This window comes from Schistocerca piceifrons, chromosome 2 (genome assembly GCF_021461385.2).
Source record: "Schistocerca piceifrons isolate TAMUIC-IGC-003096 chromosome 2, iqSchPice1.1, whole genome shotgun sequence".
Lineage (NCBI taxonomy): Eukaryota > Metazoa > Arthropoda > Insecta > Orthoptera > Acrididae > Schistocerca > Schistocerca piceifrons.
In genome coordinates this window covers 78,284,147-78,299,309 of record NC_060139.1, presented here as the reverse complement: position 1 = coordinate 78,299,309, position 15,163 = coordinate 78,284,147, and the positions used below count along the sequence as shown (strand labels likewise).

Here is a 15,163-nt window from a genome sequence, read left to right as displayed (position 1 = left end):
TCTCTTATGCTCTCCCTGAAACTCTGTACAACCTCTGGTTCTTTCAGTTTATCCACATCCCATCTCCTTAAATTCCCACCTTTTTGCAATTTCCTCAGTTTGGAGATTAGCATCTCCAAAATGAAAGTAATGTCAGTGGGAAAGAGATATAAATGGACTGAGTGCCAAATAGGAGGAACAAAGTTAGAACAGGTGGACGGTTTCAAGTACTTAGGATGCATATTCTCACAGGATGTCAACATAGTGAAAGAACTGGAAGCGAGGTGTAGCAAAGCTAATGCAGTGAGCGCTCACCTACGATCTACTCTCTTCTGCAAGAAGGAAGTCAGTACCAAGACTAAGTTATCTGTGCACCGTTCAATCTTCCGACCAACTTTGTTGTATGGAAGCGAAAGCTGGGTGGATTCAGGTTACCCTATCAACAAGGTTGAGGTTACGGATATGAAAGTAGCTAGGATGATTGCAGGCACTAGTAGATGGGAACAATGGCAGGAGGGTGTCCACAATGAGGAAATCAAAGAAAAACTGGGAATGAACTCTATAGATGTAGCAGTCAGGGTGAACAGGCTTAGATGATGGGGTCATGTTACACACATGGGAGAAGCAAGGTTACCCAAGAGACTCATGGGTTCAGCAGTAGAGGGTAGGAGGAGTCAGGGTAGACCAAGGAGAAGGTACATGGATTCAGTTAAGAATGATTTTGAAGTAATAGGCTTAACATCAGAAAAGGCACCAATGTTAGCACTGAATAGGGGATCATGGAGGACTTTAATAAGGGGGACTATGCTCCAGACTGAATGCTGAAAGGCATAAACAGTCTTAAATGTTGTCGTTGTTGTTGATGATGATGATTATGATGATGACTATGTGTTTTTAGTTAATAATGATGTCTTTATGCTCTAAGTATTTGTATGACGTCATTTGCATCACAAGCCTGTACTTGTTGCCTCTGTCAAAGTTGTGGTATTGTTGTGATGGAGTACTTCATTATTGAACGGCATCTTTGTATTTAATTGCATTTCAGCAACTGGTGCACCACTTGATGCAACACAGGAAATGTTTACATTGGGATTGTGCAACATTGCTGGCTCATTTGTAAAGTCTATGCCAGCATGTGGTGCATTCACAAGAAGTGCTGTCAGCAATGCCAGTGGTGCACGAACACCTCTTGTAGGTTTATATTCAGGTGAGCTACTTACACATTCTCTGTAAATATTTTGAGATTTAAAGATGGCTACATTATGTTACAAATGTTAAATTATTTCTATTTTGCAAGGTCTCAACCTTTCAGTTATAGCACAAAGTAAATATGGCTATCATTTGCATTTGCATTCGTATCCTTACGGCACCTGGTATCAATCTGGTCATGTAAGCTTAGGCAAGGCAAGGCAACCTTCACTCAGGCTTGTCTTATAATAGAAATAAACATTCCATGTGGGGTAAATATATATAAAAAACAAAGATGCTGTGACTTACCACATGAGAAAGTGCTGGTAGACAGACACAATAAAAAACACACAAACACACACACAAATTTCAAGCTTTCGCAACCCAAGGTTGCTTCATCAGGAAAGAGGGAAGGAGAGGGAAAGACGAAAGGATGTGGGTTTAAGGGAGAGGGTAAGGAGTCATTCCAATCCCGGGAGCGGAAAGACATACCTTAGGGGGAAAAAAAGACACGTATACACTCACACACACACACACACACACACAAGCAGACATATGTAAAGGCAAAGAGTTTGGGCAGAGATGTCAGTCAAGGCAGAGTACAGGGGCAAAGATGTTGTTGAATGACAAGTTCCCGTCTCCAGAGTTCTGATAGGTTAGTGTCAGTGGGAAGTATCCAGATTACCCGGACAGTGTAACACTGTGCCAAGAGGTGCTGGCCATGCACCAAGGCATGTTTAGCCACAGGGTAATCCTCATTACCAACAAGCACTGTCTGCCTGTGTCCGTTCATGCGAATGGACAGTTTGTTGCTGGTCATTCCCACATAGAAGGCTTCACAGTGTAGGAAGGTCAGTTGGTAAATCACATGGGTGCTTTCACATGTGGCTCTGCCTTTGATCGTGTACAGGATTACAGGACTGGAGTAGGTGGTGGTGGGAGGGTGCATGGGACAGGTTTTACACCTGGGGTGGTTACAAGGGTAGGAGCTGGAGGGTAGGGAAGGTGGTTTGGGGATTTCATAGGGATGAACCAAGAGGTTCAACTCCTCAAATTAAGAAGATTTACTCATAAAAATTATGTTTAGGCACACCAATCATGTTATCAGCATCAGTAATTCAGAAAGTATGTTGCAAACAATAATGTTTTATCAGTTTCAGCAAGCATAACAAAGGGACTTTTTTTAACTGTTGTATCCCATTCCAGAAATGAGATAAATAAAAGAAAAATTACCATATTGTCAGTAATGGAATAATGACATCTGGGTGGATCCAGCTCATTCTGTTACATTACCTCCATTGTGTTATATGGATAAATAATGAAAATATTTAACTGGATAATCCATTGTAAAAACAACAGTAGCTACTCACCAACATTTCACAATCTGTGTTTAAGACATACATTTTAAAATGAACTACCATGATGACATACAATAAACTTCTTACAATATGCCTAAATTTAAATAGTAAATGTAAAGCTGATCATTGTTCAACAATACATAATTACAAATTTTCAAGAAATCCAAATGTCAACATGTAAGTTACAAAATTTTACCAAGAATTAAATTTTTTTTTGGGAAAGTATTTTTACCAATTTTTGAAATAACTTTTAGATTCTCCACAGTGTTCCACATTAACCTTAAAATGTATTTTATACAACTATTGTCCACCCTGATAGCTGAGTGGTCAGCATGGCAGATTGCAGTCCTACAGGCCCGGGTTCGATTCCTGACTGGGTCGTAGATTTTCTCTGCTCAGGGACTGGGGGTTGTGTTGTCTTCACCATCATTTCATCCCCATCTGGCACGGAGGTCACCCAATGTGGCATCGAATGTAATAAGACCTGCACCAAGGCGGCCGGACCTGCCCCGCAGGGGGCCTCCTGACTCATTTCCATTTGTACAACTATCTAACAAAATTTCACTTTCCACCTGTTTACTCACTGCATCCTGAAATTCTGGAAAAAGGGGCTCCTATTTTTATTTCAACTCCCACCCAGCCTCTATTAGTTCTTTTTGAGGATCCTTTATGGTTCTTTATAGCACTGCACTTACATTTCTCAATGTCCATATTGGTGAATATAAGGAAAACAATGACCAAAGAAACATTTATCAGTAATCAATACACTAAATGTAAAATATACCTGAAAGACAAAGTTCCTACTCCAGACAAATAGTAGTCATAATTTTAAAATCTTTAACAAAAATATCAAATTAATTAGATGGATGCTACCCCTGTGGTCCAACTGATTCTGAGACCAAAGTAGTACTTCATTTTCAACTTTCCATTACTTAAAGATTGCTGAATTTCTATTATTGATTTCTGTCAGGATTTTTCTCCAGTTTTGGTATTTAATGAAGTTCACAACATGACTTTTTTCCTAGTTCATTACTACTTCAAATCATTAATACAAAAAACATTAATTACACATATTTTATAAGAGGCAAGCTTATCAGTATCTTGAAAACAAATTCTGCAGCAGTATGTTTCTAATGAACTTTCATATAATTTAAGATTTCACTGAGCATTTAAAATAATTTTATTTTATACTTTAATTACAATTATTATTGGAAACTATTAAATTGTTTTTAATCTCAGTGCCAAAACTTTTACACGGGTTATCAGAGTACTACCTCAAACTGCATAGATGTTTTATAGAGCAAAATCAATACTTTTCATAGATAGTCATATTTTATTTCTTATGAAATTTTTTTGTGCCATCTAATTCTTTACTTACAATTTGTTAACTAATGGAGTGAATTCACAAAAATTAACTACTACAAAGACAGGATCCTTAACTGGTGTCCTAACCATCACTGCATTACAAGATTCTTCTCATATTTTTTATTACTCACTTCATTATTACATCTTTACCACTTCATTATCTCATATTCTTCATCATATTTTGTCACTTCACTACTTCATTATTATTCCATTAAATACTTCATCATTACTATATTATTACTTTATTAAATCCCTGCTTTGCCTTGGCAGATATGGGGATTAGTGATCATAAGTTCATTGCAGCGATATTGACCACTGTAACAAACAAATTTATCAAAAGTAAATGCAAAATATATCTATTTTTTTTTAAAAAAAAGACAGATAAAAATTTGCGTGACATCTCACTAAGAGACAGTCTCCACCCCCTCCCAACTAACCACGTAAGTGTACACCAGATGTGGTTTGAATTCAGAGAAATAGGCAGCTGCGAGATTCATACTGAATAAATTAACAAAAGATGGTATTGATCCCCCCCTCTCCCCATGGTACACAAAATAGGCCAGAACACTTTTGCACAAGGTATGGAAAAAGCATGCCAAATTTAAAAGAATGCAACATCTCCAAGATTGGCAATGTTTTACAGAAACTCAAAACTTTGTGTGGACTTCAATGTGAGATGCTTTTAACAGTTTACACAATGAAACTCTGTCTCAAAACCTGACAGAAAATCCAAAAAAGAAATCCAAAAAAGTTCTGCTCATATGTAATGTACAGCAGGGCCAAGACACAATCAACACTTTCGCTGTATGATACCAGGGGTAATGTTACTGATGCTGACAACTAAAGTGGAGCTATTAAACAAAGTTTTCTGAAATTCCTTCACCAAAGAAGACAAAGGCAGTATTCCAGAATTTGAATGAAGAGCAACAGTCAACATAGTAGCTTAGAACTAGATATCATTGGTGTACTGAAGCATCTTAAATCACTTAATAAACGCAAGTCTTTTGGTCCAGATAGCATACCAATCAGGTTCCTTTAAGAGTAAGCTGATACAAAAGCCCCTAATTAGCAATCATCCTTAATGAAAGATCCATACCAAAAGACATGAAAGTAGCACAAGTCACACAAATACTCAAGGAAGCAAATAGGAGTAATTCACTGAATTACAGACCTGTATCATTGATGTCGATTTGCAATAGAATTCAGTTTTGTGACTGTATTCATGATTTTTTGTCAGAAAGGTCACAGTACAACAGAAAACCATTGAGTAAATCAAAAGTGATATCCAGCATTCCCCAAGGAAATGTTGTAGGCTCTTTGCTGCTCTGTAACTATATGAATGATTTCGGAGACAATCTCAGCAGCCCTTTTCAGTTGTTTGCAGGTAGTGCTGTCATTTACCATCCACTTAAGTTATCAGAAGATCAAAACCAATTGCAAAATGACTTATACATGATAGCTGAGTAAGGAAAAATGTGAGATCATCCACATGAATATGAAAAGAAATAAATTAAATTTGGGTATCAGTTCAACTAAATACTGTGAATTACAATATTATGAACAACTTAAATTGGAACAATCAAGTAGACAATGTTGTCTACTAAAGAGACTGTCTATAAAAATTCCTGGCAGATTAAAACTGTGTGTCGGACCGAGACTCGAACTCGGGACCTTTGGCTTTCGTGGGCACTCTGCTGTAGAGTGAAAATTTCAATCTAGAAACATCCCCCCAGGCTGTGGCTAAGCCATGTCTCCGCAATATCCTGGAGTGCTGGTTCTGCAAGGTTTGCAGGAGAGCTTCTGTGAAGTTTGGAAGGTAGGAGACAAGGTACTGGCGGAATTAAAGCTGTGAGGACGGGGCGTGATTCATGCTTGGGTAGCTCAGTTGGTGGAGCACTTGCCTGTGAAAGGCAAAGGTCCCGAGTTCAAATCTTGGTCCAGCACACAGTTTTAATCTGCCAGGAAGTTTCATATCAGCGCACACTCCGCTGTAGAGTGAAAATTTCATTCTAGAGACTGTCTATACTTTGCCTGTTCATTCTCTGCTAGATTATTTCTGTGTAGTATGAGTTCCTTATCAAGTAGCATTGACAGAGGACACTGAAAAATTTCGAAGGAGGACAGGTCATTTTGTATTACTGTAAAATAAAGGAGAAGTGTCATAGATATGGTAAGCGAATTGGGTGGTTATTATTAAAACAAAGGCATTTTACATTGCTATGAGATCTTTTAATGAAATTCCATTCATCAGCCTTCTTCTCCGAATGTGAAATTAGTTTATTGTCACCAACTTACGTATGATCATTGTAGTAAAATAAGAGAAATCAGAGCTCTTACAGAAAGATTTAAGTGTTCATTTTTCCCATGTGCTGTTGGAGAATGGAACAGCAGATAAATAGTTTGACGATGGTTTGAAAAACTTAAGTGTGAGTGGTGGATTAGAGATGTAGATGTAGATGTTCACAAAAATGACTCTAAGAATTACACCCCAGAGAAGCCACAACATTATTACTGTCAAAACTTTACCTTCCTTCACATAACAGATAAAACACCTGTTAATTTGAATATTACTTCACTTCAGACAACATATTATTCTTTACTTGAGCCTGAAGGGCTATAGTGTGATAGCCTTTTCTCCTAATACATGTCACCACAGTCAACCCTTACTTCACTTCAACTCCCTATGCTTCGGTGTAAAGGTCAGCACTGTGACACATTTTTCTGAAAATACATACTCATACATAAAACTGAACCCATTCTTAATTTAAATTGAACAGATGACTTTAGCGACATTTCCATTTAGTCATCATTAATTAAAACTTCTAGGCTGAATTGCTGTGGCCCATATATAAAACTTCTTTTCCTTCCTAATGTTTCATTGCCTACTGTGGGCAACATCTTCTGAGGTGAGTCAGTGACTGGCTGCTAGGCTCTGGATGTCCCGTTTATATAGAGTGCTTAGATGGTGCCACCACTCATCACGTGCTTTCGACTTTCAAACTAATCTCTGGCTAGTGCCATCTCTCTCGATTACAGGTAATTGATTGTCACTTCGTTGGTACAAAGTCGACCGCCATATCTTGTCTAGTTTTATTGCATTGTATTGTACAGTATTGTTTTAAGCCTTCTTCTTTTTTATTAAAATTATTTTCTTGCTTATAGATCTCTATAGCTTCTCTATACATGCTGGTATAATAATATGAGGTCCTAGCTATCACATTTGTCTCACTAAATTTTATTTCGTGATCACTGTCTTTGAAAACATGTTCCGCTACAGCTGATTTGTCAATTTGTCCCAATCTACAGTTCCTTTTGCATTCCGTTAGGTGGGTATTAACACTCCTTTTAGTTGTTCCAATATAAATCATGCCAAAGCTACACGGAATTTTATACACACCTGGGGCAGCTAAGGGGTGTTGTGCGTCTTTCACCGATCTTAAACTTTCACTAATTTTCTTGTTTTGTGTGTGTATGTGTGTGTGTGTGTGTGTGTGTGTGTGTGTGTGTGTGTATTTCTGCTCTGCATCATCAAAGGATTTCTTCCAAAAGCTAGCAAGTTTTCTTTCTCATTTACATGTACCTGTCAACAACTCAGTGTTAGTTTGTTAATTATAAAAATTATAAAATTTAAGCTTTCAGAACACTCTTGGTGGGCTCTGGAAATCCCAGTGTACATAAAAATTTTCCTCTCATAAAATATCACCTATCATTTACACCGTTACGAAGGAGTAAAGCTTGCTATTGTATCTTCACTTGCTGTTGTATCTTCGTACTGTATCATTTAATTTTGTGTCCTTTAATGTAGTATCCAAAATGAAATAAGTTTATATTTTAAAATTTTGTAATTTCTGTAATTTTTCAAGTATGAATAAGCGTTGCGCAATAAGCCACAGTCAGTCTGTGTCAGGTGGTCAACAAGTACATTTCTAAGTCAGTCATTTTCAGCTAGAACAGTCACTATGTTGTCAGTCAGTGAGTATTGTGTAATCAAAATGTAATGGTCAGTATCAGTCAGTCAGTGTCCAGGAGTAAATATTTAAAGTTACATTCAAAGCAACTTGTTAATGTTTGCTAGGCTAATAACAGCCTACTTAGCTTACTCACCCATGGTGATATATTGAAATAGGCCATACAATGCAGGCTGATCATCTAAAATGTTTATCAACAATAAATATGAATTAAGTGAAAACTAATATCATCTGGGTCATGTACAACCACTTGACAGTTGTACAAAATTCTAACAATCATCAAGAACAACGGGGGCCAGAAGAAGAAATTCAACAAGACTTAAGAGGCATGTACAACAGTAGAGCCACATCAAACCAGTCAGAAGAAAGATGACAAAAAAATGTAAACATTTATTCTGCAGGTCAAAATCTTGCTCATTTCTCTTTAGAGCAGTTGTTCTAGTCTGCAGCTAGATTTATACCAGCACTTTTGCAAATATCTCTGATGTTCATGGAACATAGAGTATTTTAATGCATCCTATAAAGAATTAAAGCTTTTGACATTGTTGCAGGAATAAAATAGAAGGAGCAAAATGTTATGTACAATTTTCACAGTATGGTTATAAGAGTTGAAGGATGTGAAATGGAAGTAGTAGTGGAGGAGGGAGTGAAACATATATTCAATCCATATGCTGAACAAACAGTAAAGAAAACCAAGGAAAATTTTGTCACAAATGGAATGGATAATATCTTGAAAAGAGTTTAAAAGATATACATAACTAGAAGAGAAATGAAAGTAATGGAGTGTAAAACAATTAATTCAGGTAATGCTGAGGAAATTAGATTAAGAAATGAGATTTTAAAAATACTGTAGTTGATGATGTTTGCTAATCAGGTAGCAAAGTAACTGACAATAGCTGAAGTTAGAAAGGATATAAAATGCAGACTGGCAATAGTAAGAAAAACTTTTCTGAAAAAGATGACTTCGTTAATATCTAATATAAATTTCAGTGTTAAGAAGTGTTATCTAAAGGTATTTGTCTAGAGTGTAGCTTTGAATGATGATACACAGAATAGAAGCTTTGGAAGCATGTTGTTACAGAAGAATGCTGAAGATAAGATGGTTAGATTGAATATCTAATAAGACAGTACCAAGTTATAGTGGGTGAAAATAAATTTACGGCACAGCTTGACTAAAAAATGGATCGGTTGATAGGACACCCCCTGAGTCAATGAGGAATTGTCATTCTGGCAACAGAAGAAAGTTTGGGTTTCAAAACTGTAAAGACCAAGACTTGACAACTGTAGGTATGTTCAGATGGATGTAGGTTGCAGTAGTTATGCAGGAGAAAAGCTGCATCAAACCACTTTTTGAACTGAAGCTCACAACAATGAATGCATAAGATGAGATATAATAGTGGTAAGAGAAAATTGTTCTGGGGATCTAAAAACTGATATCCAGCATTGATTCCACACGTAACTGAAAAGAAGTCTACATCCAATCTTGAACAGTGTCTGTAAATCATATAGCATGCCAAGTTCTCATATTTCATGACAGTAAATGGCACACTACAATTATTTTTTTGGTGCTTTAGTTTAGTTTATATTGCTTTGAGGTAGCCTATATACTAAAGTTGATGACTCGAAACTTATGTGTGCATAATGTAAGTTTATGATGAGCTTGTCAGTCTTCTGTGTTCACTAGTAAAAACTGTGAGCATTTATTTATCTAATTATTTATTTGACCTTATAAATCTGTTTTTCATACATATATATCATACCCTAGGTATTGGTCTTTTTACCTGTTGGTTTTACAATTTACAGATAAATATCATTTAATTTTTTACAATAATTGAATCCATATAATGAATACCTACAAAGTTGTATACACACCATATATTTACCACTTATTTCTACAATTGAAAGTATGAATTACGTGTTTTCATGCATGAGGTACTGAGAAGTTTAGTGAAGGCAGTTTTTCAGTAGGTAGGACATCAACGATTTTTTTTAAATGTCTGCAGTTCAGAAAGAGATTTTATGTGTTTGCGTAATAAGTTGTATTATTTTGTTCCTGTATGATACACAACTTTTCCACACAATATGGTGTTGCAAAGACTAGTATGTATGTTACTGTTTTACCTGGTACTGTAATCATGGGCAATTTTGTTTTGAGTAAAAAAGTTTTCTTTCCTAATAGTCTATACTTTTTTGACAAGCAGCACTACTTTCAATATTTAGATTTAGGAAAGAGGTAAGACTTAGAGACCTTTAAAGAAACGATTGTGTGGTTTTCTGCTACTTGCTTGTTTCAATATTCTTACAATTGCCTTTCGTTTCCCAAAAACTGTTTTGGCCTGATGTACATTTTGCCAGAAAATGATATTGCACCTCAGTCCTGAAAGCTCATGAGCAATATATATGGCCCTAATTATTTTAGCAATAGTGTCAGTGCAAAGAATTCTTACATAGCTTGTTTCTGCTAGTTTTGAATTTAGGGATGCAATATGAGAACTCCATTTAAGATTTCTGTGAATATGAATCCCAAGAACTTTAGTTTCAGGAGCAGTACTAATGTTTTGTTTATCCATACATAATACTGGTTGTGCTGCATTTTGGTTTTGATTTCTATGGAAATTCATGAATATAGTTTTCTCGGGATTTGTTATTTGTCCGTGTCTCATAAACCACTCAGACCCTTGTTTTGTAATATCTTTTGCAGATGCAATAAGATGTTCTTCATTATTCCCTTTGGTCATTAGACTGAAATCACCTGCAAATAGCAGTGGCTCTGGATTCCTATCGTGTAATGGGAAATTATTTATGAGTGCCAAGACAGAAGTGGACCAAATGTTGAGCCCTGTGGGTCACTATGGCTCGATACACATAGCTCAGAGAGGTGTACCTGGTGTTCATTTCCTTCCATGTACTTTATTTCTGTTACCTGAAACTGATATTCTGAATACAATGTAATTGACTCATTTGGCAAGCCACTTACACGATATCGTTTAAGCCTTCTCAGGAGCACAGAATGATCAATCGCATCAAATACCTTATTAGGTATAAGAATAACACTGAGATATTAGTGTAATTGTCCACTGCATGTAAGACAGCTTATCTGGTTGGAGGTAGATGTTTCAGTTGAGTGTTACGGCTGAAGTTTGTAGTCAGTTTCAAAAGGAACCCTTTTTCAATAATTTTTGGAAACCCTGACAATAATGGTATAGGCATAGATAAATTTATTTATCTCATAACACACAATTTCAAATCAATGTTGATTTGATGTAGTGGAGATGTATCTGGATTTTTACGTTATTTTTTCACCCATTTCTGAGGTATTGCTACACAATTAGATACTGTTGTTTCCAGTATACAAAAGGAAATGTATAATTTCCTTGTTTAAACTGTAAAACTGTCCTCAAGGAATTCTTCAATTGAATAGTAACACTTTTCCACCTAACAGGTATAGAGTAAGTGTAACTAACTCCATGTAAAATATGTTACTTCCTTTTATTTTATTGTAAATTTTTAACCCCATATACTGTGGTGTGTGGGCATAGTGTTTTAAATGGTGTGTTGGTAGTTTAAAATTATCTCTGTGGTGAGTGCTGCAGTTATGGTCAAAATGGAAAGAGTTAAATTCTAACGGTCTCTCGATGACAGGAAACAGTACGGTACTGGGGTGCAAGACTCACACGTCTCTCGCAGTTGACGCCCGTATTGTGTGCAGCCGATCTTCTTCTCAGGTCAGATGGCTGCATCGATCTTCACAAACTCTTCTTCTCCAAAGACTATAGCTGGTTAAAGGAATTTCTAAATAGACTCCTTTTCTACTCCTGAAATGATTCTGCACTCTCAGGATACTTTGTTCAACTCTTATATTTTCATCCCCGCAATAAAACAACTTCACAAGTTTCACATAAGCATTCAACTCTCACGAGTCAACCCTGTCTTGGACCATTAGATACTAACAGGTACAATTACAATATGTATGGTTTAATAACCACTACGAAACCAGTTCTTGCTTCTCGCAAGTCCAACACCAGAAGATCCAATGTAAATGTCTTTAGTTCAATACATAATTCTTTTGTTCACAACAATACAGTCAAAGAATAGAGCATGCTTGCTCCTTGAACTGGACTTACAGCTTCCATGGCATGTGCTGCAAACACTTGTCCATGCCGATTGACAATCACTGTTGCAGTATTTTCCCGATATACATCCATCCTGCACACACAAAAACCGGCGGCGAGGTAGACACATCTCCACTCTCTCACCATCTTACTTAAATTATTGGGTATTCAAGATGTTGGAAAGCCGAGTGTCTCTAGAACTTACACTGAAATTCTCGAGGCACTACATATCACTCCCCTTAGCTCGAACTCACGATATTTTATATATATTCATTATGTACAATTACACAAAATAATTCTTTATCTTTTAACAGTGCCTCTCTTTCTACTAATAACCGTGCATATTTTACCACAATTATAATACATGACCCTCTCAATCCATGTTGGAGTTAGCTGTTTTCAATCTCCAAAAATTCATGAGTACCAAATCTATGTTTTCTATTCCTCTTCCAATCATAAATTCCAGGTGTACATAGCTCATGAATACTCTACTGCTTTGTTCTTACTTCCCGTACTACTTTTCTAAAGTAGATACTTATTCATTACTTATTATAATCTGGGGAAACTCTGGGTAGAATAAAAGTGTTCCGTTGTGGAACATTTGTAAACCTGAAACTTAATAAGGCTATTGATGCATAGAATTCAAACTTACCAGACTCATCCCTTTAAATGTGTGACTTCTGTCACAATACTGCCCTTTTTCCCTTTAGGAACAGTACCTATATCTTACCCAGGGTTGATCCTAGGAGTACCCTTTCTCCTTCCATTTTGGTAGGTACGCCCCATTCTTATTCCTATCCTGCTACGGTACAGGTCAGTCCCGTTCTTGTTGCCCTGTCTGCGCAGTATAGGTCAGCCTTTCATAGGTCTGCCTATCCGCCATTTTTCTCATCCAATAAATGTCGAGTGTGCCCTCCGTATCCTTCTTGCATAGGCCTCCTGGTTCATCGCCCTAGCATACATTTTTATGTATACTGTGGTGTCACTGCCAGACACCACACTTGCTGGGTGGTAGCCTTTTAAATCGGCCGCGGTCCGCTAGTATACGACAGACCCGCGTGTCGCCACTGTCAGTAATTGCAGACCGAGCGCCGCCACACGGCAGGTCTAGAGAGACGTACTGGCACTCGCCCCAGTTGTACAGCCGACGTTGCTAGGAAAGGTTCACTGAGAATTACGCCCTCATTTGCCGAGACGATAGTTAGCATAGCCTTCAGCTAAGTCAATTGCTACGACCTGGCAAGGTGCCATCACCAAGTTATATTGAGATGATAATACTGTATCAACAAGACCAATGTTCACCAACTGTGGATTAAAGTTAAGTATTCCAGCAGCTACGTACTTTTCTTTATAGCATTCATTATGTATCCTGTTTCAGACCTCACACCAGCCTGCGCGAGCTTATAGTGTGCATTTCGGCTTCCTCAAACAACATGGTGTTGGCACTTCTGCCGACACTTCATATACTATTCTTAAATATCCTCTGGTAAAGTTACAAATCTACTTTACACCTTAACTCCACTTTTCAATACTCCCTCTAATACCCTAGAGTCCTCTTTCACTCCCCACTCCTATTATATAGACGGATATCACGCCCACACATAGTAGATGCTATGTCTACCTGTATTTACTAACTCCCAGTAGATACTATGTCTTTTGTCAAAGGACTAGCATGGCACATGTAAACATATATTTGAGAGCGACAAAAATTAATGATGCAGAACCGTCACATATCGACAATGCAATATGTGCATCTACTCAGATGTACATATATCTTTATTTCCCTACATCCCTTGGCATTTATGACATTGTTCAGGTTCCTAATTCATAATTCTTCAGTCTGTGCTTAAGTATATCTTTGTATGTATGTATGTATGTAGATGTGTGTTTGTGTATCCTGATTCTTCGGCCTACTTATGAAATAAGTTGAAGGTTATTGAAACCACAGAAAATAAGAAGGACTTCAGTGATAGAAGTATATGAATATGGAAAGAGGGAAAGATAGACCGGTACTCAAATGCGAAGTGAGAAAGGAAAAAGTAGAACTGGTTGCTAAGATCGAAGAAGAGGAAGAAGATAGCCCCAAAGATAGGGAACCCCCCCCCCCCCCCCCCCCCTTTCCCCAGGATCCGTACTTCACCGGTACTTGAGTGACAAGCTGGAGGAGTTATTATGTTAAACATCTCCTACACAGTGGACATTCTCACCTTCACCTTTGAAGCCCCTGAAGAAAAATCTTAGCAACACCTATGGAATGGCAAATGGTGAAGAATCAGTTGCTCTTGTCTGCGAGGGTTGTCTGAAAGGTGGGATGTGTGATTAGTGTTAGTCGTGCTTGTACCTACACTACCCACCCCTTCCAAAAATGATATAAACCCTCCCCTTTACATTACATCTCACAAAAGGTATAAAATATTCTATAAAAATAGAAAATTATACACTACGATAACATAGCCGTTTGGTCATTCACTTTACACTATATTTCATACACACATAAAGTATTCCATTCAGATATCACTTTGTTTGAATAACACCATGATATTATACTTTTCACTCAAATAAAATTTTATTCATTTCATTTCATGTCTAGAGATCACTGTTCATCTGTGATTCTCTTAAATTGGTCTTAATCTTGTAGTCACATCCAATTTCCTACATACTATAATTATAGGATAGTTTAAGAATTCAGGAATAGATTACAGAATAGTTTAAGATTTGAAGGGAATTCGGTGCAGGAAAACTAAGTTTGAAGAAACACTGAAAACAACTAGGGATCCAACGGTTGTCACTCCTCCCGTTAACACAGAACATTAACGTCCCTTGGAGACAGATGTGACTCTACCTGTTAACACAGAATGTTAATGTCCCTGAGGGACAGATGTGATTCTGCCCAGATCCCATGGATTTGATATTAACCTCACTTGAGCAAACGCGAACCAGTACTTTTTGTTAAATTTTGTGTGAAAGTCTACCCACAACAAAACAATCACTACTTTACTACACAACACTACATCAGATAAAGTTATTCTGTTTTCTACCTTGTCATGGACAAGTCTGAATTCCTCGCCCAAGTTTTCTATAACCTTGTTAGTATCATTAGGTTTGGAAAAAGCAACAGTCGCAACGTTTCTGGAGATTATACTCTTGGAAATTTTTCGATCTACAATTAGCTCAAAAGGTTCCGCCAGACTAC

At 37.2% G+C, this 15,163-nt stretch overlaps 1 protein-coding gene across 1 annotated transcript in view; it reads left to right on the top strand.

Moving 5' to 3' along the window:
* The window catches only part of LOC124777592 (sodium-independent sulfate anion transporter), a 110,221-nt gene that overhangs the window by 80,398 nt on the left and 14,660 nt on the right, over nucleotides 1–15,163 (top strand). The window contains exon 7 of the mRNA XM_047253055.1: nucleotides 1,025–1,186. Coding sequence (XP_047109011.1) covers nucleotides 1,025–1,186 — 162 coding nt within the window. The remainder of the gene's footprint in view (nucleotides 1–1,024; nucleotides 1,187–15,163) is intronic.